General features: G+C 49.7%; 2 protein-coding genes across 9 annotated transcripts in view; one reads left to right on the top strand and one right to left on the bottom strand.

Annotated features, from left to right (window-relative positions):
• Window positions 1–21,322, top strand: part of LOC310758505 (phosphofurin acidic cluster sorting protein 2-like) — a 193,500-nt gene extending 172,178 nt beyond the window's left edge. The window contains exons 12-26 of one of the 4 annotated variants that reach the window (XM_083605034.1): window positions 200–327; window positions 1,373–1,505; window positions 2,120–2,224; window positions 3,437–3,543; window positions 5,026–5,180; window positions 5,467–5,577; window positions 6,905–7,007; window positions 7,407–7,478; window positions 11,285–11,317; window positions 11,998–12,040; window positions 14,601–14,643; window positions 15,988–16,129; window positions 16,275–16,498; window positions 17,351–17,464; window positions 19,113–21,322. In XM_083605034.1, the coding sequence (XP_083461160.1) occupies window positions 200–327; window positions 1,373–1,505; window positions 2,120–2,224; window positions 3,437–3,543; window positions 5,026–5,180; window positions 5,467–5,577; window positions 6,905–7,007; window positions 7,407–7,478; window positions 11,285–11,317; window positions 11,998–12,040; window positions 14,601–14,643; window positions 15,988–16,129; window positions 16,275–16,498; window positions 17,351–17,464; window positions 19,113–19,228 (1,629 nt within the window). In that variant the 3' untranslated portion in view covers window positions 19,229–21,322. The remainder of the gene's footprint in view (window positions 1–199; window positions 328–1,372; window positions 1,506–2,119; window positions 2,225–3,436; window positions 3,544–5,025; window positions 5,181–5,466; window positions 5,578–6,904; window positions 7,008–7,406; window positions 7,479–11,284; window positions 11,318–11,997; window positions 12,041–14,600; window positions 14,644–15,987; window positions 16,130–16,274; window positions 16,499–17,350; window positions 17,465–19,112) is intronic. The other 3 variants (XM_083605036.1, XM_083605035.1, XM_083605037.1) reach the window with 3 other exon arrangements.
• Window positions 21,323–22,600: 1,278 nt separating this feature from the next.
• LOC310758450 (cullin-9-like) overlaps window positions 22,601–25,006 on the bottom strand; it is a 32,937-nt gene continuing 30,531 nt past the window's right edge. For all 5 annotated transcript variants that reach the window (XM_083604725.1, XM_083604726.1, XM_083604727.1 and 2 more), the window contains exon 30: window positions 22,601–24,991. In XM_083604725.1, coding sequence (XP_083460851.1) covers window positions 24,707–24,991 — 285 coding nt within the window. In that variant the 3' untranslated portion in view covers window positions 22,601–24,706. The remainder of the gene's footprint in view (window positions 24,992–25,006) is intronic.

Below are 25,006 nucleotides of genomic sequence, written 5' to 3'. Positions count from 1 at the left end.
GCGACTTGGGGGGGGCAGAGAGTGGGAAGAGCTCTTTTCCAGGGCTGGCTCTGCGCATTTTGCCCAGGGGTACCTGCCCAAGGGAAGAGGAGCTGGCTTGCTCCTGTCAGTCAGGCAGGGGAAGCGGCTGGCCTGGTATACTAGCTGTTTGATGTTACCAAAGAATGAAAGAAGAAAGACTTTCTGTGCATCCCCTCAGGAGCTGGAGGTTGATGAATCCTGCCCTGGAGGGCCTGGCGAGACAGTCCTGAAGGAGAGCAGCGTGGACAGGCTGACTCAGCTGAGCAGCAGCAGCAAGCCAGAGTTCCCAGCCACTGTTTCTCCCAGGTAAAGAAGGCCTCTCTCTGTGGCTGGTGGCGGAACAGCGGCTGCTAGCCTGTCGCTGTTTTGCGGGTGGGATTCTGTCGCATGCCGGCAAATCCAGGCGGCGCGACTGAAATGCTCAGGCGCCCGCAAACTGGCGGAAGAGGAACAGGGCCTGGTGGAAGGGACACTGCAAGAGTAGCGGCTTGATAATGGCCCAGTCTGGATGCTCAGGAGAAAGCGAGTGAACAAAGCACGGCCATTCTGAGTTGAAACACCTTGTGTGGAAGCAGCTTGAAAGAGCTAAAATGCAATGAAATGTAACTTTTTCCCCCAATGAATTGTATTTTTTGCTCCATAAGATGCACCTGACCATAAGTTTTTAGGGGGGGAATGCAAGGAAATATTCTTTAAAGGGAGCGCTGAGCAGAGCCTGTATGCATCCCATGTGTGTGCGTCTTATGGAGCGAATGCAGGCGGGAGACTCTGCTTAGCGCTCCCTTTCACGAGCTGCGTGGAGCGTGTGTGCGGCGCTTGCAGGCTTTTCCCCAAGGAGGGAGAATCACTGATGGGCTGCCCTTCTCCCTCCTCGGGGAAAAGTCCCCAAGAGCCGCACACACGCTCCACGCAGCTCTTGAAAGGGAGCGCTGAGCAGAGCCTCCCACCTGCATTCGCTCCATAAGACACACACACACATTTCCCCTTACTTTTTAGGAGGGGAAAAGTGTGTCTTATGGAGCGAAAAATACGGTAATTGATTTGACAGACACCCACCAAGAATGTCTCCCCTGGAGATCCTTCCAGTCCTAGGTTTGGCACGTAGATACTGAAAGCAGGGAGAGGTGATCTTTGGAGGCATGGTGGCTCTTCCCTGCTTTCTGAATCCATGTGAAAGGCCCACCCCCCCAGAAATGTCTGGGACCTAGTGGGGTCTCTCTGAGCCTCGGCTTGTCACTTCCGCTGCTCACTAGTGGCAGCTGCTCAATCGCCCGGCAGGCTTCTCTTTTTGCCACCCGCCTGGTCCAGCTTCCTCTGCATCACTTCGACAAACCAGACTTTTGCCTTTCAGCAAAGTTGAGAACAAGCAGTTGTGGCGGCCGCGCAGCATGTCCGTCAAGGACAGGCAGAACTCCAAGGGCCAGGGCGATCGGACCAGCAGCCTGGACAGCGAGAGCTCCCCAGACTCACGGCAAGGCACCCAGGTCAGGCAGTGGGGTGGGGGGAGGGGCTTGTAGGGGGAGGAAGGGGGTTTTTCCCCTGGGAGGGAGGTGAGTGAATCTCCTGGAAGCGGTGGGGTGATGGGTTTTCCTTCCTTCCTTCCTTTCTCTCTTTCTCTCTCTTTCCTCCCTTTCTTTCTGTTGTCCCTTTCTTTTCTTCTTCTGTTTTTCTCCTTTTGTATCTTTTGTAACTGCAATTTTACTGTATTATGGGAAAATGTCAATTAAAAATATAATAATAATAATAATAATAGTAATGATGATGATGATGATGGGGTGGGTTGGTGGAGCTCTGAGATGAAAAGAATCAGTCATTGGCAGCTCCTGGCATCAGAAAGGGGCCAAGCAGTGAAGGTTGGTCCATTAGGGGGAAAGGGAAACTACCCCATCGTCCTTAACAACCAGTCAGGAAGTGATTCTGCCTATCATTGGCTGTGGCGCCACCTGCTGGTAGTCTTCTCGACTTTGGTCCTACCAGTCCCAATGGACACCAGCCACTGCTGGGGCCACGAGGTCTTACCTGCCTTTGCATAGCCAACCCAAGGGTGGCTGTGGGTTTCGCGGCAGTCTGTGAATGCTCCTCTGTTGTGCTATTGCAGGTGCCTCGAAAGTCTGTGTATGATCAGCTCAACCAGATCCTGGTCTCGGATGAGCAGCTGCCCGAGAGCATTATCCTGGTGAACATAGCCGAGTGGCAAGGCCAGGTAAGGGAACCTTGGGGATGCACAGGGAAGCCTTGGTACCATCTTACTGCATCTTGCATGCCTCTAAAGCCAGCCTTTCCCAGCTGGATGCCCTTCGGGTGCTTGTTGGACTTCATCTCCCATCAGCCCCAGTCAGCAGGGCCAGTGGTCAGGAATGATGGGAGTCGGAGTCTAGCAATATGCCCACTGGAAGCAGCTCTTTGGGGTTTCAGGCAGGGGGTTCTCCCAGCCCTGCCTGGAGATACCAGGGATTGAACCTGGGTCCTCTTCTAGGCAAAGGCAGATGTTCTACCCCTGAGCCACAGCCCTTTTCAGTGAGTTTTCAGCTCCCCCATAAAATGTCATCCTCTATTATTATTATTTGGACATTGAGCCAGAGCTTTGCAAATGCTGCTGGAGGCTCCAGGGAACAGTCCCTGAGCAAGGGCCCGGCTCAAAGAAACTCCCCAGCTTGAGAGTAAGGAGGCTTAGTTCATCCGAACAAGCTGAGTCCAAGTGATCTGGAGCAGAGGTCCTGAGCTCTCTGGGTGCTTCCAGATGGGTACTTATTGTGGCGTGAACACTCCTCATGCATGCAAAAAAATATTTAAAGTGCTGCATCCCTTCAGTATAATTGGCACCAAGATGTCAGCCCTCTGTCCCTCCTCCAATTTAATTTTCCCAGAAAAACCCACTGATAAATAATTATAAAAACAACAACTGTTGCCAATGACCCATTTGCAATATTTGAACCCCCCCTTACAAAATTAAAAACCCTCAGCTGGAAGCACTACCTACCAGGAAGCTTCAGTGGCTACATGTTTGTTTCCAGAGCGGATTTTTAAAGTGTTGGTAATAGCCTCTCCAGGCTCAGGCAGGTTCATATGAGCACAGATACTCCTTCAAGTAACCTGGGTCTAAAGCCAGAATGGGGAACCTTAGAAATGCTAATAATGAAGCGGTACATAAAATTCCCAAATAAAGCCAACAGATAAATGAAACCAACCTGTGGCTCCTCTAGATCTTGCTGGACTGAAAACTCCATCATCCCTGACCGTTGGCCATGCCGACTGGGGGCGATGGGTTGAAGTTCGACATTCTAGAGGGCACCATGTTGGCGACTCCTGGATTTGGGGGAGGGCTCTGGCACCTCCCCACCAAGTTATTTTGCAAAGCGTTTGCATTTCTTCTTCATCCCATTCCTGCCTCCTATTTCTGGTTTCCTCTCGGCAGTATCTGTGCGACCAGCTGCAAGAGCACAAGCAGCCCATTGTCTCCACCTGCTCCATGGCAGATGTGCAGGCCGCTTTCAACACCATCGTCTCTCGCATCCAGAGATAGTGAGTATTGCCGGCGGGAGCAACAAACCAGGGTCTGAGTGCCCCATGTTGGCTTTTCAGGCGGACCCCAAAGAAAGGACTTTGGGGATTTATGTATGCAGGGGTTGCAGCTACCCAAGTTGCTAGGAGGTGTGCGTCTGAACCCTCAGGCTTGCGCACCACACGCATGAACTCAACATGCAGGTCTCCAGGAGGATTGGAATCTTCTGTGTTGAGTCTGTGAAAAACGCCTGTGTGCCTTTAACCCTGATAAAGAACGTGTCATGCCAGGATGTAGGAAAAGATTGGTTTGCTACACGGAAATAAAACGAGAATACAGTCATACCTCTGGTTACAGATGCTTCAGGTTGCGTTTTTTCGGGTTACGGACGCACCGAAACCTGGAAGTACCTTAACGGGTTACTACTTTGTTTCAGCGGTCGCGCATGCGCACAAGCGCTAAATCGCACTATGCGCATGCGCAGAAGCGCCGAATCGCAACCTGCACGTGCGCGCACACGGTGCTGCGGGTTGCAAAAGTGATTCCTGCACAGATCACATTCGCAACCCGAGCGTCCACTGTATTTGGATGCTGACCAGACCACAAGGATACACATGTGTGGGCAGCAACCATTAGACACCCACACCTTGAAATCTGTAAAGAGAGGGTCTGATGACCCCCCCCAAAGCCTGGAAAGTAAGTGCAGAAAAGCAAACGGAACTCAAAGGCACAGAACAGAGATTTGAGCCTTCTGCAAGTGCTAAGCTCTTCTCTTCAGATCCCTGTGCTTGGCAAGGGGACAGCTTCACTCACCGTGGTTCAGCAAACTATAGGATTGATCCTTGAGGTCCTTGAGGAGCAAAGAGGGGGTCCCATTGAAGCCGTGAGCTGGCCAGCCATTGAAATTATGGAGTTTATAGTTTGTGGAGAGGGAGTTTCCTGAGTAATGTAGTTCAGAAGTCCTTTGAACTATGTGTTTACTGGTTTGAAGTAAAGAGGATGAAGCCTTAGTTTTGGGAAGACTGCATCTTTATCTCTGTAGTTTCTGGATAAGAAATGCACCTTGAAAGAGATGTTGGTGTCTGTGTGAAGTCTGGTTCCTGCGATAATATAAGCTTTTCTGGTAAATACAAGGATTAGCATGCTGATGTTTTCTGCAGCTATTAGGTCAGGATGTTAGTCATTCATTCCAGGTAGTGAGCAGAGACCGAGACAACACTGGGCAGGGCAGACTTCCTCTCTCTGCCACCCCTTCTCCCTCCCTCTTTCTCTCTCTTTCTGCCACCCCCCTCTTTCTTCTGCCACCCCTTTCCCTCTTTCTCTCCCCCCCCCCCTTCCCACACATGGAACCGCTCCTGGTTTTGTCCAAAGGCTGGTAGATTCTAGGCTTTGTGTTGGCAGTGGAGTAGTGAGTTGCCAGAGGTGGGGTCAGTAGTTTGGCTGTGCTCTTTCCGGGGGGCTGCTTCTTTGTGAATCTCTCAGCATCTCTCTTCCTCCGGCAGCTGTAACTGTAATTCCCACATGCCTCCCCCAGTGAAAGTGGCCGTCGCAGGGGACCAGAGCTACCTGAGCATCGTCCTGCGCTTCTTTGTGGAGCAGCTAGCCGGCAAGACCCCGGACTGGCTCAACTATCTCCGTTTCCTCGTGGTGCCGTTGGGTAAGAGCTTTGCCACGGGAGTTGGGGTTGGGGGATGGCTGTCCTGGAAGGCCGCTGTGTCTTCCCTGCTAGGATATCCGCCCTGGTTGACCTGTGGGAGTGTCCCTTCCGCTTCTCCAACTGGAAAAAGAAAAAGATGGGCTGGAAATAGTGGAGGCAAACCAGGCGAAACAGGATTTTACCCTTTGGCACAGCTTCCTAAGGCGGTGCAAGCTTTGCTCTCCTTGCCTTCTCCAGCGTCGTAGGTCTTTATTTATTTATTTATTTTCCTCTGTGTTGTTCGCAGGCTCTCATCCTGTGGCCAAGTACCTTGGCTCTGTGGACAACAGGTACAGCACCTTGTTCCTGGATGCAGCCTGGAGAGAGCTGTTTAGCAGAATCGAGCCCCCTAGTTCAGGTAAATAGTCCAAGCAGGACTTTTTAAAGACAGCATCTTTACTGAAAATCCAAAAAGTACATAATTATATGTGAGACGTAGATAAAAGAGAGAGAAAGAGAAATAGAACCCGTGTAGAGGGGGAAATAGGGACGCGGGTGGCGCTGTGGGTAAAACCTCAGCGCCTAGGACTTGCCGATCGCATGGTCGGCGGTTCGAATCCCCGCGGCGGGGTGTGCTCCCGTTGTTCGGTCCCAGCACCTGCCAACCTAGCAGTTCGAAAGCACCCCCGGGTGCAAGTAGATAAATAGGGACCGCTTACCAGCGGGAAGGTAAACGGCGTTCCGTGTGCTGTGCTGGCTTGCCAGATGCAGCTTGTCACGCTGGCCACATGACCCGGAAGTGTCTTCGGACAGCGCTGGCTCCCGGCCTCTAGAGTGAGATGAGCACACAACCCTAGAGTCGGACACGACTGGCCCGTACGGGCAGGGGTACCTTTACCTTTACCTAGAAGGGGAAATAAAGGGGGGAAACCCAAAACTGCATATTTTACGAAGTTGTTATTGCACTTCACCAGATATTAACCTATAACAGTATTTGTAAGAATGGATTCCAAATATCATGGAATTTTTTCCATAGCAAGTCTGCATTTATATGCAAGTTGTTCATATGTTGTGAGTTTGTATACTTCTTAAATCCAATTGTAGAAGGGAGCCGCACTTTTTGCTGTGGTAAGGGCACAGAGAGTCCACTCGTATTGTCCTTTTGTAAGGTTTGCAAGGTTAAACCACAAAGCCTAGTACTTTCTGATCAGAAACTCGGCGGTTCGAATCCCCATGACGGGGTGAGCTCCCGTTGCTCGGTCCCTGCTCCTGCCAACCTAACAGTTTGAAAGCATATCAAAGTGCAAGTAGATAAATCGGTACCTCTCCGGTGGGAAGGTAAATGGCGTTTCTGTGCGCTGCTCTGGTTCTCCAGAAGCGGCTTAGTCATGCTGGCCACATGACCCGGAAGCTGTACGCCGGCTTCCTTGGCCAATAAAGCGAGATGAGCGCCACAACCCCAGAGTCGGTCACGACTGGACCTAACGGTCGGGGTCCCTTTACCTTTAAGGTTCCATGTGCTGATTATATAATTCAAGAGGATGTTTTGCTCTGTAAATGTAAAGTTGTTCCGTACAGTTCTGTTGGTAGTTTCAGTTACCTTCTGCCAAAATCTTTCACTATAGGACAAAGCAGGCCTGTCTCCAGCTGGGGAGGAGCAGGGTGGGACCGGGTGGGATGGTGCAGGGGCCTTGTTCCTTGAGGATGTTCTGCCTCGTCTAACTCTTCCACTCGCCTCCTTCCAGACACAGTGGATGTCCCTGGTCGGGTCGTCCAGTTCATCACTGGCGCCAATGTGTCCCACCAGTTGCCCATTTCCGAGGCCATGTTGACCTACAAGCAGAAGAGGTAAGAGACCATCTTCCTTTCATACACACACACAAACACACACACACCATGGGCAAACGAAGGAGCTACTTAGACCCACCTTCTACACCACATGGGACCCTACCATGGGCCATGACTGCTTCCCTGGATTCCCAAGGGATAGTGTGCTGGGTTGGGCGTGGTGCAGAAGCTACATAGAGAGTCCCACTCTTTGTTGCTGGCTTTTCCCTGGCTCCTGGATGGCTCCAGTGTCTCTGAACCTGCTCCTGAAGCACAGTAGGGTTGAGAGCAGAAGGAACAGGCAGCTCTTCTGTCATGGGGCGGAGAAGAAAACCTTCTCCCAGGCGCCAGGAGAAGGCAGGCCCGGTCAGTGGTTTTTGGGAATTGCAAGTTCTGTTTCTGTGCTTCCTCCCCCCGCAGTTCAGGTGTGTGGGGTACTTCAAGCCCTGCTGTTCTCTGCTTGCCCCTACAGCCATCGGGGACTGGCACACAGTACGTACGGCTGGCTTGCTGCACTCCCCGCGGGAGCTTCTGCAGGGTTCGGGGCTCTGCTTTGGGCCGGGACATGTCCTGGGATGGGTGTCACCACGCCCCAGCCAGGCAGGGAAGCCTGTGACACAGGGGAACTTCATAGCCTTCAAACTGGGGGTGGTGGTGGGCGGTCCTTCAAACTCATTTCAGAGTCTTGGAGCATCAAGTGGAAGCAAAATGGGCATTGGCTTCTGAGCACTGCATCTCCACCTCCAACTCGCCACTTACAGCAGTTTTACTTGCCACTCAGTTAGACCTTGGACGCGGGTGGCGTTGTGGGTTAAACCACAGAGCCTAGGACTTGCCGATCAGAAGGTTGGCGGTTCAAATCCCCGCGATGGGATGAGCTCCCGTTGCTCTTTCCCAGCTCCTGCCAACCTAGCAGTTCGAAAGCATGTCAAAGTGCAAGTAGATAAATAGGTACCACTCCGGCGGGAAGGTAAACGGCGTTTACGTGCGCTGCTCTGGTTCGCCAGAAGCGGCTTAGTCATGCTGGCCGCCGGCTCCCTCGACCAATAAAGCGAGATGAGCGCCGCAACCCCAGAGTCGGCCACGACTGGACCTAATGGTCAGGGGTCCCTTTACCTTTACCTTTAAGTTAGACCTTGGACTTGGCAAAATATGGGCAATGAAGCTCATGGAGCTGGGGTTTTTTGCAGGCATGGGCAACATGTCATTGATGCAATAATAGTGCATTAGTGGTAGATTTGTACTGGACCATTTACACTTCATTATGCTTCATTAGTTGTTTGGTGATGCTTCCTCAATGCAATCACATTCTTGGCATCAGAACAGGCTCTACAGCAAGGGTGGCCAACTTCAGCGACCACCACGTGCAGAATTTGGCACAGTATTTTGTGTGCAGACTGCAGAGCTTCGCTTTGTGCAGGGTTTGGCTTTTGACGTTCCTTTTCAGACATCTGCAGCGGCGGATGCCAGAGGTGTAGCGATGCGTCACAGCAGCGCATGTATGCAGCTAGCTTGCCACGGGCTGCCACACAATGTGCCCAGGCGCTTCACATAGTTAGCACAAGCTTGTGGTTGTGCAACTCAATGCCGCTGTCGGAAAACCGAGGCTGGGGAGAGAGGTTGCTTTGTGTTGGGGCAGGGCGGGGAAGAGTCTGCAGTGGTCGACTTAAGAGGAGTTCATCCATGGTGACCTGAAAACTCTGGGCTAGCCTATCCCCACTGCACTCTGGGCTGGCCTAATGGGAGGGGGGCCCAGTGGCCCTGCAGCTGTGTCATATTCCCATCAGTTCCAGGCAATGTGAGTTGTGGTCCAGCAACATCAGGAAGGCCGCAGGTTCCTAACCTCTGAAATAGATGGTTTTACTACTCCACTGGCAACTAGCCTACATGTAGTTTTCAGTCCTTCGCCAAGCTGGTAACCTCCATCGTTGTAGGACTTCAAATGCCATCAGCCTCAGCCAGAGTCCCAGTTAGAGGGTAGATCCACCTTCCCCAGCCTGTAGTTGGACTCCGACTCCCATCATCCCTGACTGTTGGACATGCTGGCTGGAGCTGATGGGAATCAGAGTCCAACAACATTTGGAGATCCAAGGTTGGCCAATGCTGGTGTCGAGCAGAGTACGTATTCTGGAACCCACTGCAAAGTGTAGCAGCTTTAGGGCAATTACCGTATTTTTCGCTCTATAACACGCACCAGACCATGAAACGCACGTAGTTTTTAGAGGAGGAAAACAAGAAAAAAAATATTCTAAACGAAATAGTGGATATATGATTTTTGTGGTTCATGCTGTGGCCACAGACATGTGATCTGACAGTGAGTTTGGAGTAGCCCAATGCAAAAATCCTGAGGATCCATGTGGATCCATGCTTTGTAACCATGGAGGAGGGAAGGAAGGGGAACCATGGATCCTCTGCTCACGACTGCAGCATATCCCCCCGCCACCCGCAGGCATTCGCTCCATAACACGCACAGACATTTCCCCTTACTTTCTAGGAGGAAAAAAGTGAGTGTTATGGTGCAAAAAATACGGTAATTTGGGTGGTGGGGGCCGGGGTGTTCCAGAAGCCGTGTGTGTGAGATGCAGAAAATGCTCTTCAAAAGCGTGAAAACTGTGGCATCAGCTCTAGCATCAGCCTACTAAATCCCAAGATCAGGTGGAGAGGACTCTGGGTGTGCTGTTGTTATCTACACGGGAGAGTGCAGGTCTGCCAGGGCATCTGAGTAAGACTGTGTCATAAAAAACCCCAAACAAACCCAATAATAATACTAATAATAATGTTATTTATACGCCGCCCATCTGGCTGGGTTGCCCCAGCCTCTCTGGGCAGCTCCCAACAAAACCCAACGGTGCCTGCCAGGCCTGGCGCCAGGAGTGGACCCAGCTCAGTATCTGCCTGTGCCTCAGCAAGGGGCCATTGGCCAAGGGTGGAAGAGAGGCAGAACCCCTCTGGTGCTGTAAGACATTATGTGTACTGACAGCAGCCTCTGCCAATCTGGTGCCCAGCCAGTAGTCCAGTGCCAGGTTTTACAGAACCATCCCAATCAATTCCGTTTAGGCTTCTGGATGAAATGGAATGATTCTGTAAATAAAGATGGTTCGCCAGCAGGTAAGAAGACAGTCTTTCCCAGTCTGATGCTCTGAAGATGTTTTGGGCTGGCCAAACAAGTTTTGCCTTCCTTTCTCTTTATGCAGCTGTCTCCCCTCCACCGCCTCTTTTCTCTTTTTGGCCCCTCTGCAGGAGACCCACCCCACCCCACCCTGGCCCTCCCTCTCCCTCTAACTAAGCAAGAGCCTCCCTCTTTTTGGGGGTCACTGTGCAGTTTGGACCCAGAGAGAAGAGGGCGCCGGCAAATGGGCTGGGGCCAGAAGGATGTGGGTCTTTAATGGGGGGTGGGGGATGAGGATGGTGATGGTGATGATGATGATGAAATTACCCACCCTCCATCCTAAGATCCTACAGTGGGTTAGCAGTATTAAAACATGTGAAAAACACTTAAAAGCAACTTACAACCATACAAAAAAGGTGGGTCCTAAAAACATGCACCTGAAAAGCCAGGGTAAAGAGGTGATATCCCAGTCTCCCCTCCCAAAAAAAGATCTGGAGCCAAATGACAATGCCTACATTTTTATTATGATTGTGGTTAAATTCATTTAATCACCAGCAGGCTCAGTGTGGCTGCCAAGTGGAGCATTAAAAACAATCGAAACAGATGGCAATCACAGGGATAGCTGTTTGTTTACTATTGGGTTTGTTTCCTGTTGCACAGTTGTATAGGCCTCCCCTTATCTGTACTGATACCAGCGAAGGGCAAGGCATAAACCCAGGGGGTGGGGGCCATTTTCTAGCCCAACGGTTGCATTCCTTTGTCTCCATCATCCGCCATGTTGAGATTCCTGCTTTGCAGGGGGTCGGACTAGGTTCCTTTGCCCTCTGCAGTTCTATGATCCTATAAATAGGCTGGGCAACCAAAACACAAACATCGCAGGTGTCCCAAGGCCAGGGGTAAACAGGTGTGTCTTCAGGGAGACATCCCCCTTCCCCTACTTCTGACTCGGTTCACAAGCTCAGAACCTGGCTGCTCAGATTCAGCCAGAAGAAGCTTCTCCCCCTGCTGCTCAAGAGTTCAGGACCCCTCTCCTCCCCAAAGCTGCCATTCAGACGGACACCACTTCTGTGTGTGTGTTTGGGTCACCTCCCGGCGCCCGTCATCTTAGTGACCGCTTACGTTCCAGCAGTTCTTTACGCCTCTCCCTCTTCTTGGTCTTTTTTGTTTCTTGTTTGTTTTGGCATTCAAGGAAAAGAAGCCTCTATTTTGATTTTTATATCAGGTATTGGAACTGTGGCTTGCTGCAGTGTTGCCCTTCTTCCCCAGTGTCTGTCCGTCTCCTCTTTGTCCAGGAACAGAGCTGACTCCTGACTCCTTTCTCTTTCCCCCCACCCTCCGTCTTCTGCCTTGTGTGAGACAAGGGCTGCTGCCTGTTCCTGGTTGCATGTTGGGGAGGGAAGGAAAAGTCCCCCCCTTCCTCCTGAGCCTCTTAAACGCATCCATCCCTGTGCTCCTTGTCTTATTCCTTCCCTCCTGCAACCTTCCCTACGCCGTGTGCTCAGCATTTGGGGTGGCCGGGGGTGGGGTTGCTTTGCTGCCTAAGGCAGAGGAGTCTGTCCTGCTTCCCTCGCCCCCCGTCCCATCCTAAAGATGAGACGACATCGCTTTGGCTCTCTCAGAACGGCTGCTTGTTTATAACTCTTTGCTGGCTGGGGGGGGGGGAGGCTGTGCACTGACGAGACACGTCAACAAGGACAGGGACAAAATAGCCTGGATGAAGGTGGGGTGGGGTGGGGGCCGTGTCCCTTGGCAGCTCAGGAGGATGGTGAGCAAAGGATGATGGGAGGTCCTGCTGGCTGCATGAGCTACCCCCTTCTCCGCAGTTGCCTTTCCAGGCCAAGGATTCTTTCAAGGAGGGGGGGCGGGTTTGCAGCTTTTAATTGCCTCTGCTCCATTTCACAGCCCTGACGAGGATTCCTGCCAGAAGTTTGTGCCGTTTGTTGGGGTGAGTTTGTTGGGGGCCACTAGACCACTCAGAAAAGCCCTTGCCCTTCTCTTTTTTTTTTTTTTTTAAGATATTTTTATTAAACAATTTTTTATATAACAGAAACAAGACATACATAAACAAACATTCAACAATAATAAAACAAAAAACACGTACCACTTCATAACCCAATTTCTAAACCTTTCTTCCTCGACCTCCTCTTACTTCCCGTTTCTGTATTCCAAATTCTTACAGTTTTTCAGCGAAATCTTACCTTATTTTATTGTAAATTTATGCTAATCACCCTTATTCTCTTTGTCATAATCATTACTAATAGTAACCATTTATTTTAGTCCAACATCATTCTAACTGTCTCCAATTTTATAATATTTCTTTAAATAGTCCTTAAACTTTTTCCATTCTTCTTCCGCCGCTTCTCTTCCCTGGTCTCGGATTCTGCTCGTCATCTCTGCCAGGCTCATATAGTCCATCACCTTCATCTGCCATTCTTCCAGTGTGGGTAGATCCTGTGTCTTCCAGTACTTTGCGATGAGTATTCTAGCTGCTGTTGTAGCATACATAAAGAAGGTTGTATCTGTCTTTAGCACCCCCTGGCCGACAATACCCAAGAGAAAGGCCTCTGGTTTCTTGGGGAAAGTATATTTAAATACCTTTTTCAGTTCATTATAAATCATTTCCCAGAATGCCTTAATCTTCGGGCATGTCCACCAGAGGTGAAAGAATGTGCCCTCCTTTTCCTTACATTTCCAACATTTATTATCAGGCAAATGGTAGATCTTTGCAAGTTTGACTGGGGTTATGTACCACCTATAAATCATTTTCATTATGTTTTCTCTTAAGGCGTTACACGCCGTAAACTTCAACCCAGTGGTCCACAACTTTTCCCAGTCAACAAACATGATGTTATGACCAATGTCCTGAGCCCATGTAATCATAGTTGATTTAACCGTTTCATCTTGTGTGTTCCATTTCAGCAGCAGATTATACATTTTTGACAAGTTCTTAGTGCTGGATTCTAACAGTTCAGTCTCTAGTTTTGACTTTTCCACCTGGAAACCTATTTTTCTGTCTAATTTAAACACTTCATTTATTTGATGGTAATGTAACCAATCTCTCACCTTCTCTTTTAGTTTTTCGAAACTCTGCAATCTCAGTTTATCCCCTTCCTTTTCCAAGATTTCCCAATATCTTGGCCATTTCGACTCCATATTTAGCTTTTTCACTGCCTTAGCTTCCATTGGTGATAACCATCTTGGAGTCTTATTTTCCAACAAGTCCTTATATCTAACCCAGACATTCAGCAGTGCTTTTCTGACAATATGGTTTTTGAAACTTTTATGCGCTTTAACCTTGTCATACCACAAATATGCATGCCACCCAAAAATGTTATTAAATCCTTCCAAATCCAAAATGTCTGTGTTTTCAAGAAGCAGCCATTCTTTAAGCCAGCAGAAAGCTGCCGCTTCATAGTACAATTTAAAGTCTGGCAGGGCAAACCCCCCTCTTTCCTTTGAATCCGTTAATATCTTAAATTTTATTCTGGGCTTCTTGCCCTGCCAGACAAATTTAGATATATCTTTCTGCCACTTCTTGAAACAGTCCATTTTATCCATTATCTGCAATGCTTGAAACAAAAACAACATTCTTGGCAATACATTCATTTTTATAACTGCAATTCGACCTAACAAGGAAAGCTTCAAGTTTGACCATGTCTCTAGGTCTTTTTTCACTTCTGTCCAAGTTTTTTCATAATTGTCTTTAAATAAATTCACATTCTTGGCTGTCATATTCACACCCAAATATTTCACTTTTTTAACCACAGTCAACCCCGTCTCATTCTGAAACCTTTCTTTTTCAGTCTGTGTTAAATTTTTCTCCAATACCTTAGTCTTTAACTTATTCAATTTAAATCCTGCCAATTGACCAAACTCTTGGATTATTTCCAAAACTCTTTTCGTACTAGCTTCTGGCTCCTGTAATGTAAGTACCAGGTCATCTGCAAATGCTCTCAATTTGTATTGTTTAACTCCGACCTGAATCCCTTCTCCTTCTCCTTGGCAGCACCCATATAACTTGTCTTGCAAGTTAATGTTAAGAGAGCCAGTGTGGTGTAGTGGTTAAGAGCGGTGGACTCGTAATCTGGTGAACCGGGTTCGTGTCTCCGCTCCTCCACATGCAGCTGCTGGGTGACCTTGGGCCAGTCACACTTCTTTGAAGTCTCTCAGCCCCACTCACCTCACAGAGTGTTGTGGGGGAGGAAGGGAAAAGGAGAATGTTAGCTGCTTTGAGACTCCTTTGGGTAGTGATAAAGTGGGATATCAAATCCAAACTCTTCTTCCTTTCACCTTCCCCAAGAGAGGAGGTAGTTTGGCAGGAAGCCACAGTCACTGTCATTTGAGGTGTTTGTTCAACCTTTGCTGATCCAGACATTTGGGACTACAACTCCCATCATCCCCTGCCAGCATGACGAAGGCTGTGTTAGCCGCTCCTTGGCATGGAAAGTTGGCTCTTGGCAAGTCTTTGGGTACTGACTGAGGCTTTTCTCCTTGTTCACTGGCAGGTGGTGAAAGTGGGCCTTGTGGAGCAGTCCTTCAACACCTCAGGTGAGAAAAAGGCACTGAGCCAGGTGCCCGGAGGCTACAGCCAAGACAGCCTGACTCTGGTCTCCCACCCAGCCTGCATCTTGCAAGGACCCAGCACAGATCCTTCTCCAATTTGCTGGTGGGATCTGGTGGCTGGGCTCTGTCTCCACAGTTAGAGGCAGCAATGCTTCTAATAGCAGTTGCTGGAAACCGCAGGGGGGGAGATGACTATTGTGGTCATAGCTCGCTTGTGGGTGCCCCATGGCCATCTGGGTGGCCACTGTGAGAACAGGATGCTAGACTAGATGGTCTTATGTAATAACTGGATCTTCTAATGTTTGGTGTTTTATTGTGTTCTTATATCTGTTGGAAGCTGCCCAGAGTGGATGGGGCAACCCAGTCAGATGGGCAGGGTATTATTATTATTATTATTATTATTATTATTATTATTATTATTGACTAGGCTAAGCTGTGTCTAACAACAGTAAGCTCCCCAAGGTGTTTTTGGTGCAAGGCTGTAAATCCCAGCTTTGGGAGAGCAGGTTATATAAAAGGTGTAAAACATACAATGAATGAGGGCGCTTCCAGGTGTCACTATTTCCAGGCAGGATTCAGTCACAGGCCAGAAAATTAAGATTGTGCAGGCTGTAAGATTGCTATTGCGCAATAGAAACACATACTTGCAGAATCGAGACTTTTTTGCAAGAAGACGAATGCTGGGGGAAGCCATTGGGAAGGGTGGAGTGGCATTTGATTGATGCAACATCACCTAACCTTCCTGCAGACAAAGCAGAACTAATAATAATAGTAGTAGTAGTAATAATAATAATAATAATAATAATAATAATAATAATAATAATAATAATTTATACCCCGCCCATCTGCCTGGGCTTCCCCAGCCACTCTGGGCGGCTTCCAACAAAATATTAAAATACAGTAATGCATCAAACATTAAAAGCTTCCCTAAACAGGCCTGCCTTCAGATGTCGTCTAAAAGTCTGGTAGTTGTTCTCTTTGACATCTGGTGGGAGGGCGTTCCACAGGGCGGGTGCCACCACCGAGAAGGCCCTCTGCCTGGTTCCCTGTAACTTGGCTTCTCGCAGTGAGGGAACCGCCAGAAGGCCCTCGGAGCTGGACCTCAGCGTCTGGGCAGAACAATGGGGGTGGAGACGCTCCTCCAGATATACTGGACCGAGGCCGTAGTAAACATCTAAGACAGTCGTCTAAGCTTCCCCCAAACTTTGTGCTCAAGAAACAGGTCATCTGGAAGCACTCTGAATTGGATGGATGTTAAAATGCCACCCGGGTCCTGAAATCAGCCACCATCTCCCTGGTATAATATGGCCATTTCCCCCCTTTCCTTAGTTGATTCTGACGATGTGACCATCTGCACCACTTCGCTGCTCAGCTCGTCGTCTCCATCTGGCGGAGGCATCCCCTATACCAAGGAGGTGGTGGGTACCCCTCCACCCTCCCCATCGGTCAGCAGCGGGCTCTCGGGAGCTGGGTAAGTGGCACGCTTCCACCTCTGTCCCCCTCAGAACCTGCGGTGGTACAGTCCGGCCTGAGCTATGCCATGTGGTTCTGCTGCTCACCTAGCTTGGCTCGGGGTCCATTTTGGTTGCAGCTTCTGTTTCCCCTCTTCCTTCCAGCAACCTGAGTCCCGGCGTGGAGGTGATGGGCCTGCAGGTCGATTACTGGACAGCGCAGGGTCCAGAGAAGAGGAAAGAGGCCGAGAAGCGGGAGACGGGCATCAAAAACACCCTGAAGAGCAATTTCCGCTCCCTGCAGGTCAGCCGCATCCCTGGCCCTGGGGAGCTGACCGCCCCCAACACCATGGCCATGACTGTGGTCACCAAGGAGAAGAATAAGAAAGGTAATCTTCCCCAGAAGCATCACAGCTCTTTGTTGTCTGCCTATACCAGCTCAGCCTGCTCGTTTATTTATTGCTGTTATTTTACTATTGACATTGATTGGTTCCTACTAGCCCAAGAGTCTTCTAGTCCAAACAGTGATCCCTGAATTACCAGCGATCCCATTTAGGTGGGCCAAGACGTGCCAATGGATTTGTGGTTGAAGACAGGAAACAGAACGTTCCACACAATGCATACAGTGGTACTTCGGGTTACGTACGCTTCAGGTTACAGACTCCGCTAACTCAGAAATAGTACCTCGGGTTAAGAACTTTGCTTCAGGATGAGAACAGAAATCGTGCGGCAGTGGCGGGGCGGCAGCGGGAGGCCCCATTAGCTAAAGTGGTACCTCAGGTTAAGAACAGTTTCAGGTTAAGAACAGACCTCCAGAACGAATTAAGTTCTTAACCCGAGGTACCACTGTATTACATTTTAATTGCATTGTAATTGCTTTTCTTATTTCTTACATTGCACTTCATTTTATTACGGTTCAAATTTCACGGAATTCAAAATGTTATACAATGAAATGCAGTGTGTAAGAAACAAAAGAAGCAGTGAAAACACAATTGAGAATCATAATGCATCATAGCTGCCGCTTCAGGCAGAAAAATTGGTGAGTGGGCTGGCAAAACCCTCAGCAAATTTCAGATGGTCTCTGGGGCAGGGGGGAAAGTTTGGGAACTGTGCTTCTAGTTCTCCTGGGCAGACTCTTGGCATGCGCTGTGGAAAGGGGCATGAAACTTCCAGTGCTTGCTCAGCGATAGGATTTCACTGTGTGGACATCTGTTGAATCTCGAATGGTTATCTTTTGGCAGTCATGTTCCTGACTAAGAAAAACAAAGAGAAGGACTTGGAACCGAAGAGTCAAGTAATTGAGGGGATCACACGCCTGATCTGCACAGCCAAGCACCAAAACACCATGCTCCGTGGTGAGTGGGCCTTTTCTATGGCGGCTGAGTTGTTGTCCTTTTCTGAATAGCCCTAGCCAGAGCTCTGTTCGCCTCGTGGCTCCGCCAGCGCCCTACAACAGGGTGTTCGCCAACCTATTTGGAGAGAGTACAGTCATTGTTACTTCCAGCCCTCACCTACCAACCTGGTACTGATTGTGGAGGTCACACAATAACGATTTCACACTCAGATGCTGTTGATGTTTTAATAAAAGGGGAGTTTCCCCCCAGTACCAGGGGAAATCTACTAGGTGGCTAATAATAGTAATAATTTATTATTTGTACCCCTCCCATCTGACTGGGTTCACTCTGGGTGGCTTCCAACATACAGTGGTATCTCGGTTTAAGAACAGCCCTGTTTACGAACTATTCGGTTTACGAACTCCACAAAACCGGAAGCAGTGTCCCGGTTTGCGAACTTTACCTCGGTCTCAGAATGGAATCCGAACGGTGAAAGGGCACCGGTGGCAGTAGGCTTCATTAGGGAAAGCGCGCCTCTGTTTAAGAACTGTTTCGGTTTAAGAACGGACTTCCGGAACGGATTATGTTTCGCAAACCGAGGTACCACTGTACTTAAAAACACATTTAAAAGCTTCCCTATACAGTACTGCCTTCAGATGTCTTCTAAAAGTTATATAGTTGCTCATCTCCTTGACATCTGAGGAGAGGGTGCCACTACCAAGAATGCCATACCACACTCACCCTCACCACACAATCCACACTCACTCATTCTCCCTCTCTCTCACAGACCACACATTCACTCATACTTCTTTGCGTCTCTCTCACACACATACCTCTCCTTTTCAGACCACACATGCATATGCTCCGTCTTTCTCACACACAGGCCACATGTGCATCTCTTCCTCTCTCACACACCTAGACATGTGCAAGACTTTTCCAAGGGCAGCAGGGAGGCACAAGTACAACGCTGAAAGAGCAAGCAAATTTCTCGCAAACCATAGGCAGAATGGTGTGTGCATTTGGCTTCATATTGCACATCCTAAAAACACTTCTTACTCTCTTTTTAAGTAGAAGATGGGAATCTGGGGCTTAATGGATCATCCTGGGGGCACTGAAAAAGGCCTCCAGGGGCAGCACGGTGAAAGTTCTTATAAGAAGGTTAGTGGAGAATGTAGGCACAATTCAGGCTGCGGGATTATTGCCTGAATTCTCCACCAATCTGTTACACCGTGGTATCTGCAAGCCCTAAGTTAGCAACCTCTGGGCTTAACTTGAACGGCATTTCCTCCTCCACCACCAGCACACAAGAGCCAGTGTGGTGTAGTGGTTAAGAGCGGTAGACTCGTAATCTGGGGAACCGGGTTCGCTTCCCCGCTCCTCCACATGCAGCTGCTGGGTGACCTTGGGCTAGTCACACTTCTCTGAAGTCTCTCAGCCCCACTCACCTCACAGAGTGTTTGTTGTGGGGGAGGAAGGGAAAGGAGAATGTTAGCCACTTTGAGACTCCTTAGGGTAGTGATGAAGCGGGATATCAAATCCAAACTCTTCTTCTTCATGTCTTGCTCTTCCCTGGAAGCCCCAGTTCAGCTTCTCTTCTGAACGCTTGCTTCCACACTTTCCCTGCTCCTGGCCTGAATGTCCTTCCTCTCTTTTGCCTCCTCTCCTGCAGTTTGTATTGACGGCATCGAGTGGAACGATGTGAAGTTTTTCCAGCTGGCCGCACAGTGGCCGACACACGTCAAGCATTTCCCCATCGGCATCTTCGGCTACACAAAGAGCGCGTGAGGATAAAGGAAAGGAAGCAGCCCGAGGCAACAGCCTCGGGGAGGACTTGGGCTCTGCCGTGCTGAACAGAGGAGGGACAATCCAGCTCCTTGCTTCTGCCGAAGATGACTGACTGGACTGGACTGGACTGCCTGATGGCCCAGGGCTGGAGCCCTGATCCGGCCAGGGCTCTCTTTGGCTCCATTTGTTCTGTGCAAGGAGCATCCCGATTTGCTTTACGTCTCACCCATGAGGTTTTTTTTTGTTTTTGTTTTAGTTTTTAACGTGAACTTGGTCCTAGGAAACGAAAGGAAGGCACACACACACACCTGCACGCATTCACAGAGCTTTCTCAGCCTGAACTCTTGAAGACTCGGCCGTTGGGCCAGTTTTCCTTGTTCCGGGAATGAAAGAGGCCAGGGGGGAACTTGCACAGCTCCCCAACCAGCCGTCGGCTCGGGGCAGCTGGGACTCTGTTCCCTCCCACACCTTGTCATGGGCAAGAAAGGGGGTTTGCTCAGCCAGGCTCACCCCGTTGCCATTCTGGGCAAGCTGGACCTCTGCCCACAAGTGCCACTCTGCAATGCCCGCCCCCAGTGCACAGAGGGCTCCTGGAATCTTGGGTACCTTGCCATCTTTTAACACAAAGTAGCTTTCCCCGTCTCTCCTAAAAAATACTTGGCCCCTCCTGCTTGGAGTGGGCCTGGCACTACTCAGCTTCTCATGCCCTGAGGAGATGCCCAGATGGGAGAATAGAAAGCAAGTGGTACAGAGATAGCAGAAAGGAAAGGCAGGGGCAACTCGTTTCTGCAGCAGGCAGCTGGTCCAGGTATGAGCTGCTTTGTGTAGTTCAAGACGTTTGCAAGACAAAAGGCTGGAGTTGCTGTGTTGCTGTTTGCTTCCCATTTTTAAGGGGGAGGTGGCACAGGAGTGCCCGAGCCCAGGGCAGCGCTTGCCTCTGGGACCCGATACAGATCCACAGATGGTGGGATTGCTCTGGTGCAGCAGAGGGACTGAATCCTAGAACGGCTGGTTCTTTGCCACTTTGAAGCACAGTAGGCCGACCTCCATGACAAAAGGCGGGAGAAACTCAAATGAGTGCCATTCCAGTGGAATAGGAAGGGGGAAAGGGCCTTGCTAAAGCAGCACAGCTTGTATGGGGCTGAAGGGGGAAGCCGAGGGGCTTCGTCACTAACCGATCTGTTCTGGCTTTTATTTGTGGGGGGCGGGGGGGAGTACAGAGAAAGCAGGACGAGAGAAAAAGAGAGTTGCAGTGGGGCAAGGCCCTCTTCGTGCAGGATGTACTGCAGCTGTGGTGAAACAGTGTGTGCTTTGATTGCCGCATTGCTGGGCCCTGCTAGGTAGGTGGAGCAAGAGGGGGAGCCATTGCTCGCACAGCTGAGGGAGGGCAGGCCAGAGGCCCCTGCGGCCTGTGCCCCCGGGAAGGCTTTCTGGCCAAGGCGCTGCCTTGCGATGGAGCGCCAGCTTACATGCCATGCACTCCATTGATGGCCACTGCACTCACTGCAGCTCTCTCCTGAGCTCCGCTAGCTGGGCCGAGTTGCACCTTCGTGAGGCAGGTCTCTTGCAGAACAGGATGTACGAGGAGGAACAAGTTCCTTTCAAAAATGACTGACACACAGACACAGATATATACACGAACACATCCTAAAATCCAACACGAGCACCAGAACGAGAGAGCCAGTAACTGCAGCAAAGGTGTCCTGAGCCTAGCCTTCCCGTGGCAGCTATTTGTGCCTCTTTGCCCTCCTCTTCCCTGACGAGACCCGCCAGTGCCCCCCCAACCCCTTCCCTTCTCTCTCATTTTCTAAAAAACCAAGTGGACTCCAAGGCCCAGGCCTCCCTGCCTTCCTGGAGCTCCTTGTGTCACTAGAACTGCCAAACCAACCTTCCCCTGTCTTGAAAGTGTATCCTACCGAACTCAAGAGACCTAAACTGTGGTATTGCGCCTGCTCGCCGGACGCAGCTGCTCGAGGTTAGGAGAGCAGGGATGGTGGGTTAACCCCATTTTTTACAAGATTCTATTTTTGTTAAACTTAATGTAAGGTTGCTTTCTGGATTAATTTTAATAAATTAATGCTGGTACCATTGTGACTGACAAGGCTTCGGGTCAGTTTGTGAGTTGGCTTGGAATTTTTGGCTTGTTTTGAGAAGTGAAAGGTCAAAGAACTACGGCGACTGTGAGCAAAAGGGGAACCTGGACTCACTATTTTTGAAAACACCGACCAAACACGGGGGGGGGGGGGGGCCTTCGAAAGCGGTTGTAGAGCTTGCTGGTTTTGAGAAAACGTAAATGTAAAGGCACCAGGCTACTGCAAGCTCCTTGCATGAGGCCAGAGCAGCTTTTTAGCTCTCAAATGCAGGGTCTAAACAGGGATCCCTGATGTGTGAATGTTAATGCAGCAGAAATTATGGCTAGCTTCTGCAGCACGTCAGAAGTTGGTGACTTGTTCCTAGACTCTTCCTTCTTGTCTCTCTTCTTTAAAAGCTATCTGAATTCCAACCAGCGTGCACTTCGTCACCCGTATCACCAAATGTTTCCCTGTTCAGATCTTCATAACGGATTGATCTTTCGGTGTCAAAGGTAGCAGGCCAGCAATGAAAACCACTTTCCGGTATCTCAGACTTATCTGTTACCAGGTTAGAAACAAAAGCATGCCACACATGCATACTTCCGAGAGGAGAGGCACTCTAAGCCTTTGGATAAATGTCCATCTTGTACTATTGGCAGCCCCTCGTGCCTCCTGTTAAACCTGACCCCAGCCTGCACAGTTAAGCGCTGTCTACCAGCATGCTGATCTTAGGGAGAAAAGGTGCAGTGTGGCTGCAAGCCAGCTCCAGAAGCCTCTGCATTGGCTTCCACAGTTCTACCCGTCCCTAAGCAGTTGAAAATTTGCTTTCCAAAGAAATTCAGGCCTGAGAGTATAAAGCCTTTTGTGATAGTTTTTCCTTGTCTAAAGAACCGGTACTTCTTTGTTCCACATCCTGTAGTAATCTGCTGAAATCTTTGGCAATAGGAGGGTATTAAAAAAAAAAAATGGTGGGTGAAGAGAGTGGGTGTGTAAAGATGGCTGAAAGATTTGTGCAAAGTTGCTTGTGCTTAACTGGTTAAGGAGTCCAGCTGCATGAAGGCAAGACAGCTACGGTGTGGCCACCTATGAGATGGCGATGCTCAGACTGCCTTTCAGGTGCTGAGTGCCACTGCCTTCCTTCCTTGTTGCAAGCTGAAGTCCATCAACCCAGGCATCCAATCTCGTTTCTACCAAACAACACACCGCCTGAATTCAGCTTCTTGCAACAAAGACAGTAACTCGGTTCATGCTAACATTATACCGCTGGACCCATGATAGTTCAAGGAAACCAGGCCATGGATTCTTAACCAATTTGTTTTATTGTTATTATTATTATTTGGACTTTAGCAGTTAATGGGATTGCAGGTTTTGGACTTCTTCAGAAGGGAATAAAATGACAAAGCAGCTGGCCGTTGCATTGAACGAGGCAACAGAAAGCATAGGAGGTAAAACAATATGCAGAAGTACCAGTGAGTGAGATGTCTTGCCCCTCATTTTTGACCCTCCAACAGGGCAGTCCAATTTTTCATAACAAGTGGGCCGCCAAGAGTACTTTGGGCTGCACACTGCCCTGATGTGCGGGAGAGGAGTGGGGGGAGCAAGGTGAAAAGATGAGCCCCCAGCCCTCACACTGGCTTCCCAAAAATTAGGTAAGCAAGGTGCTGCGCTTTGGGATGGAGGCATGAAGCTCTGGCAGGATCCTAGAGCCCTCCCACCTCCTTGCCAAAGTTGGGAAAGTCCTAACTAGGCTTTGGGGAGGAGGTGTGAGGACTCTGGAACCCTGTCCTGGCCATCATGTCGCCTTCCCAAAGCCCAGCACCTCACATACCTGATTTTGGGAAGATGACAGATCCTGTTTATTTCTGACCCCTGATCCTGCTGGCTGGAGCTGAGGAAGGCTGGAGTCTTAAGAGAAGGTCAAAGGCCACATGGCCCATCCCCACAAGCCATATCAATGTGTAATGTTTAAAAACTGGGTGTCTCCAACCATCCCTTCCTTCAGTGACAGCTATAGGTCCCTATAGACCTCTACAAATGCACATATTACCTACTGGGGCAGTGGACATTATAGCTACTACACAAATCGTGTGCACTTGTTATGTAAACGAACTTGCTCACAAGCTACATCTGAGAGTACAAACTTCTAGGTCTCGTTTTTAGAATTAAAGCAACAGCTGGCTCTTAGCAGCTAATTTACTGCACCGTGGTTCACAGTGACCACCCCAGGCCAGGTCTGGCCATGGGCAAGGGCTTCAGCACCCATCAAAGGCTGACTCATCCATTGCAAAGGGAAAGGTGCCGGCCGTTCACTCTTCAGCCTCTGCCCGATGGCCCTCACTGTTAGGCTAGAATGCGAGAGGCTCAATCATTATTGTGATTATTTATTACATTTGCATAACGCCCTTCGTCCAAAGATCCCAGGGCAGTTCACAACACAAAAAATATAAAATGAGAACACAAAATACATTAAAAATAAGAAATAAATAAAAATAAATACACCAGCACTAGATTCCTACACAAAGGCTAGGCCGGATGTCCTGTCTTATGGACTGAAAGGATGTCTTAAAGAAATCAGGTAGCCAACAGGAGGCACTTTAGATGACGATGGACTACAACTCCTGAAGATCCTGGACCACTCACTATCTTGGCTGCAGCTGTCGGGAGTGGGTAGTCCCAACATCATCTAGAGGACACCATGTTGGCTAGCCCTGGATTTGAGGATTACAAAAAAGAAAAATGGACCAGAAGTGGCCTGCATATCAGCTCAGTGAGGTGCTAGCTTTGTTCAGCAGCCAAACAAACATGCAAGGATGGGAGATGCTCCTCCCCTAAGGCCAGAGACATTAATCAAAAGATCACGTTCCCAGTGAGGGGGAAGGAAGCAATCCTTCCATCGGGCCATGTTTGCATGGCAATTTGACACTGGGGAAAATAAGGCAAGTATACAATCTGGAGAAGACGCTTCCCAAGTCGCCTGGGTTATACAACCACAAGCGACTCTGAACATTCAGGAAAGGCTGTGGTTGCTTACCAACCAATCTTTGTTGCATCCTATTGCACCAAATAACAGGCCGGCTGGTAGCCTGGGAGACTTACAGCAGGCTGGCAGCCAGGCAGTGGCAGCCCCTTGGCTTGAATAAAAAACATCCACCTTCTGGAAGCAGCTGCTTGCGGTAACTTTTCTACTTTCTCCTTGCAAGAGGGAGCCAGCTCTGCCCACCGCAGCCCATAACGTTACCGAAGCACACTTTGCTCATTGCTGAAAAGGCAGCTTGCAATCTGTTAGGAGGAGTCAGAGTCAGCTGCGGAGCAAAAACACCTGTCGCCCTCCTCGCCGTTGCCTCGAAAAGCCCCACGCAGGAAGGCAGCATTCTGGGCAGCTGTGTCGGCCGGCCAGCAGCCAGTTCTACCTAAATGTAGAGAATGCCTGTCTCTTTTGTGGGCAGGGTGCAGTGGGTGCTTTTTTTATCTCAACAGTCTGGAAGACTACTTGAGGCTGGTTCCTTGGTGCCGGCAGGGCAGGAGGCTCCGTGGAGACGCACTGCAGGAGATGTGGGTGGTCTTCCCGGCGCTGGATGGAGCCCTGGTTTAGCAGGTGGAGCACGCAGGACAGGACGTCAGCGCTGCTGCAGCAGAAGCTGGAGAACTTTGGGACTGAGCCCAGCTTCCGTTTCTGGCAGGCATCTATCACCTGGGAAGAGGCAGA

The sequence above is a fragment of the Podarcis filfolensis genome (genome assembly GCF_964270895.1).
Source record: "Podarcis filfolensis genome assembly, chromosome: 3".
NCBI classification, from domain to species: domain Eukaryota; kingdom Metazoa; phylum Chordata; class Lepidosauria; order Squamata; family Lacertidae; genus Podarcis; species Podarcis filfolensis.
This window is presented reverse-complemented; position numbering and strand designations above follow the sequence as displayed.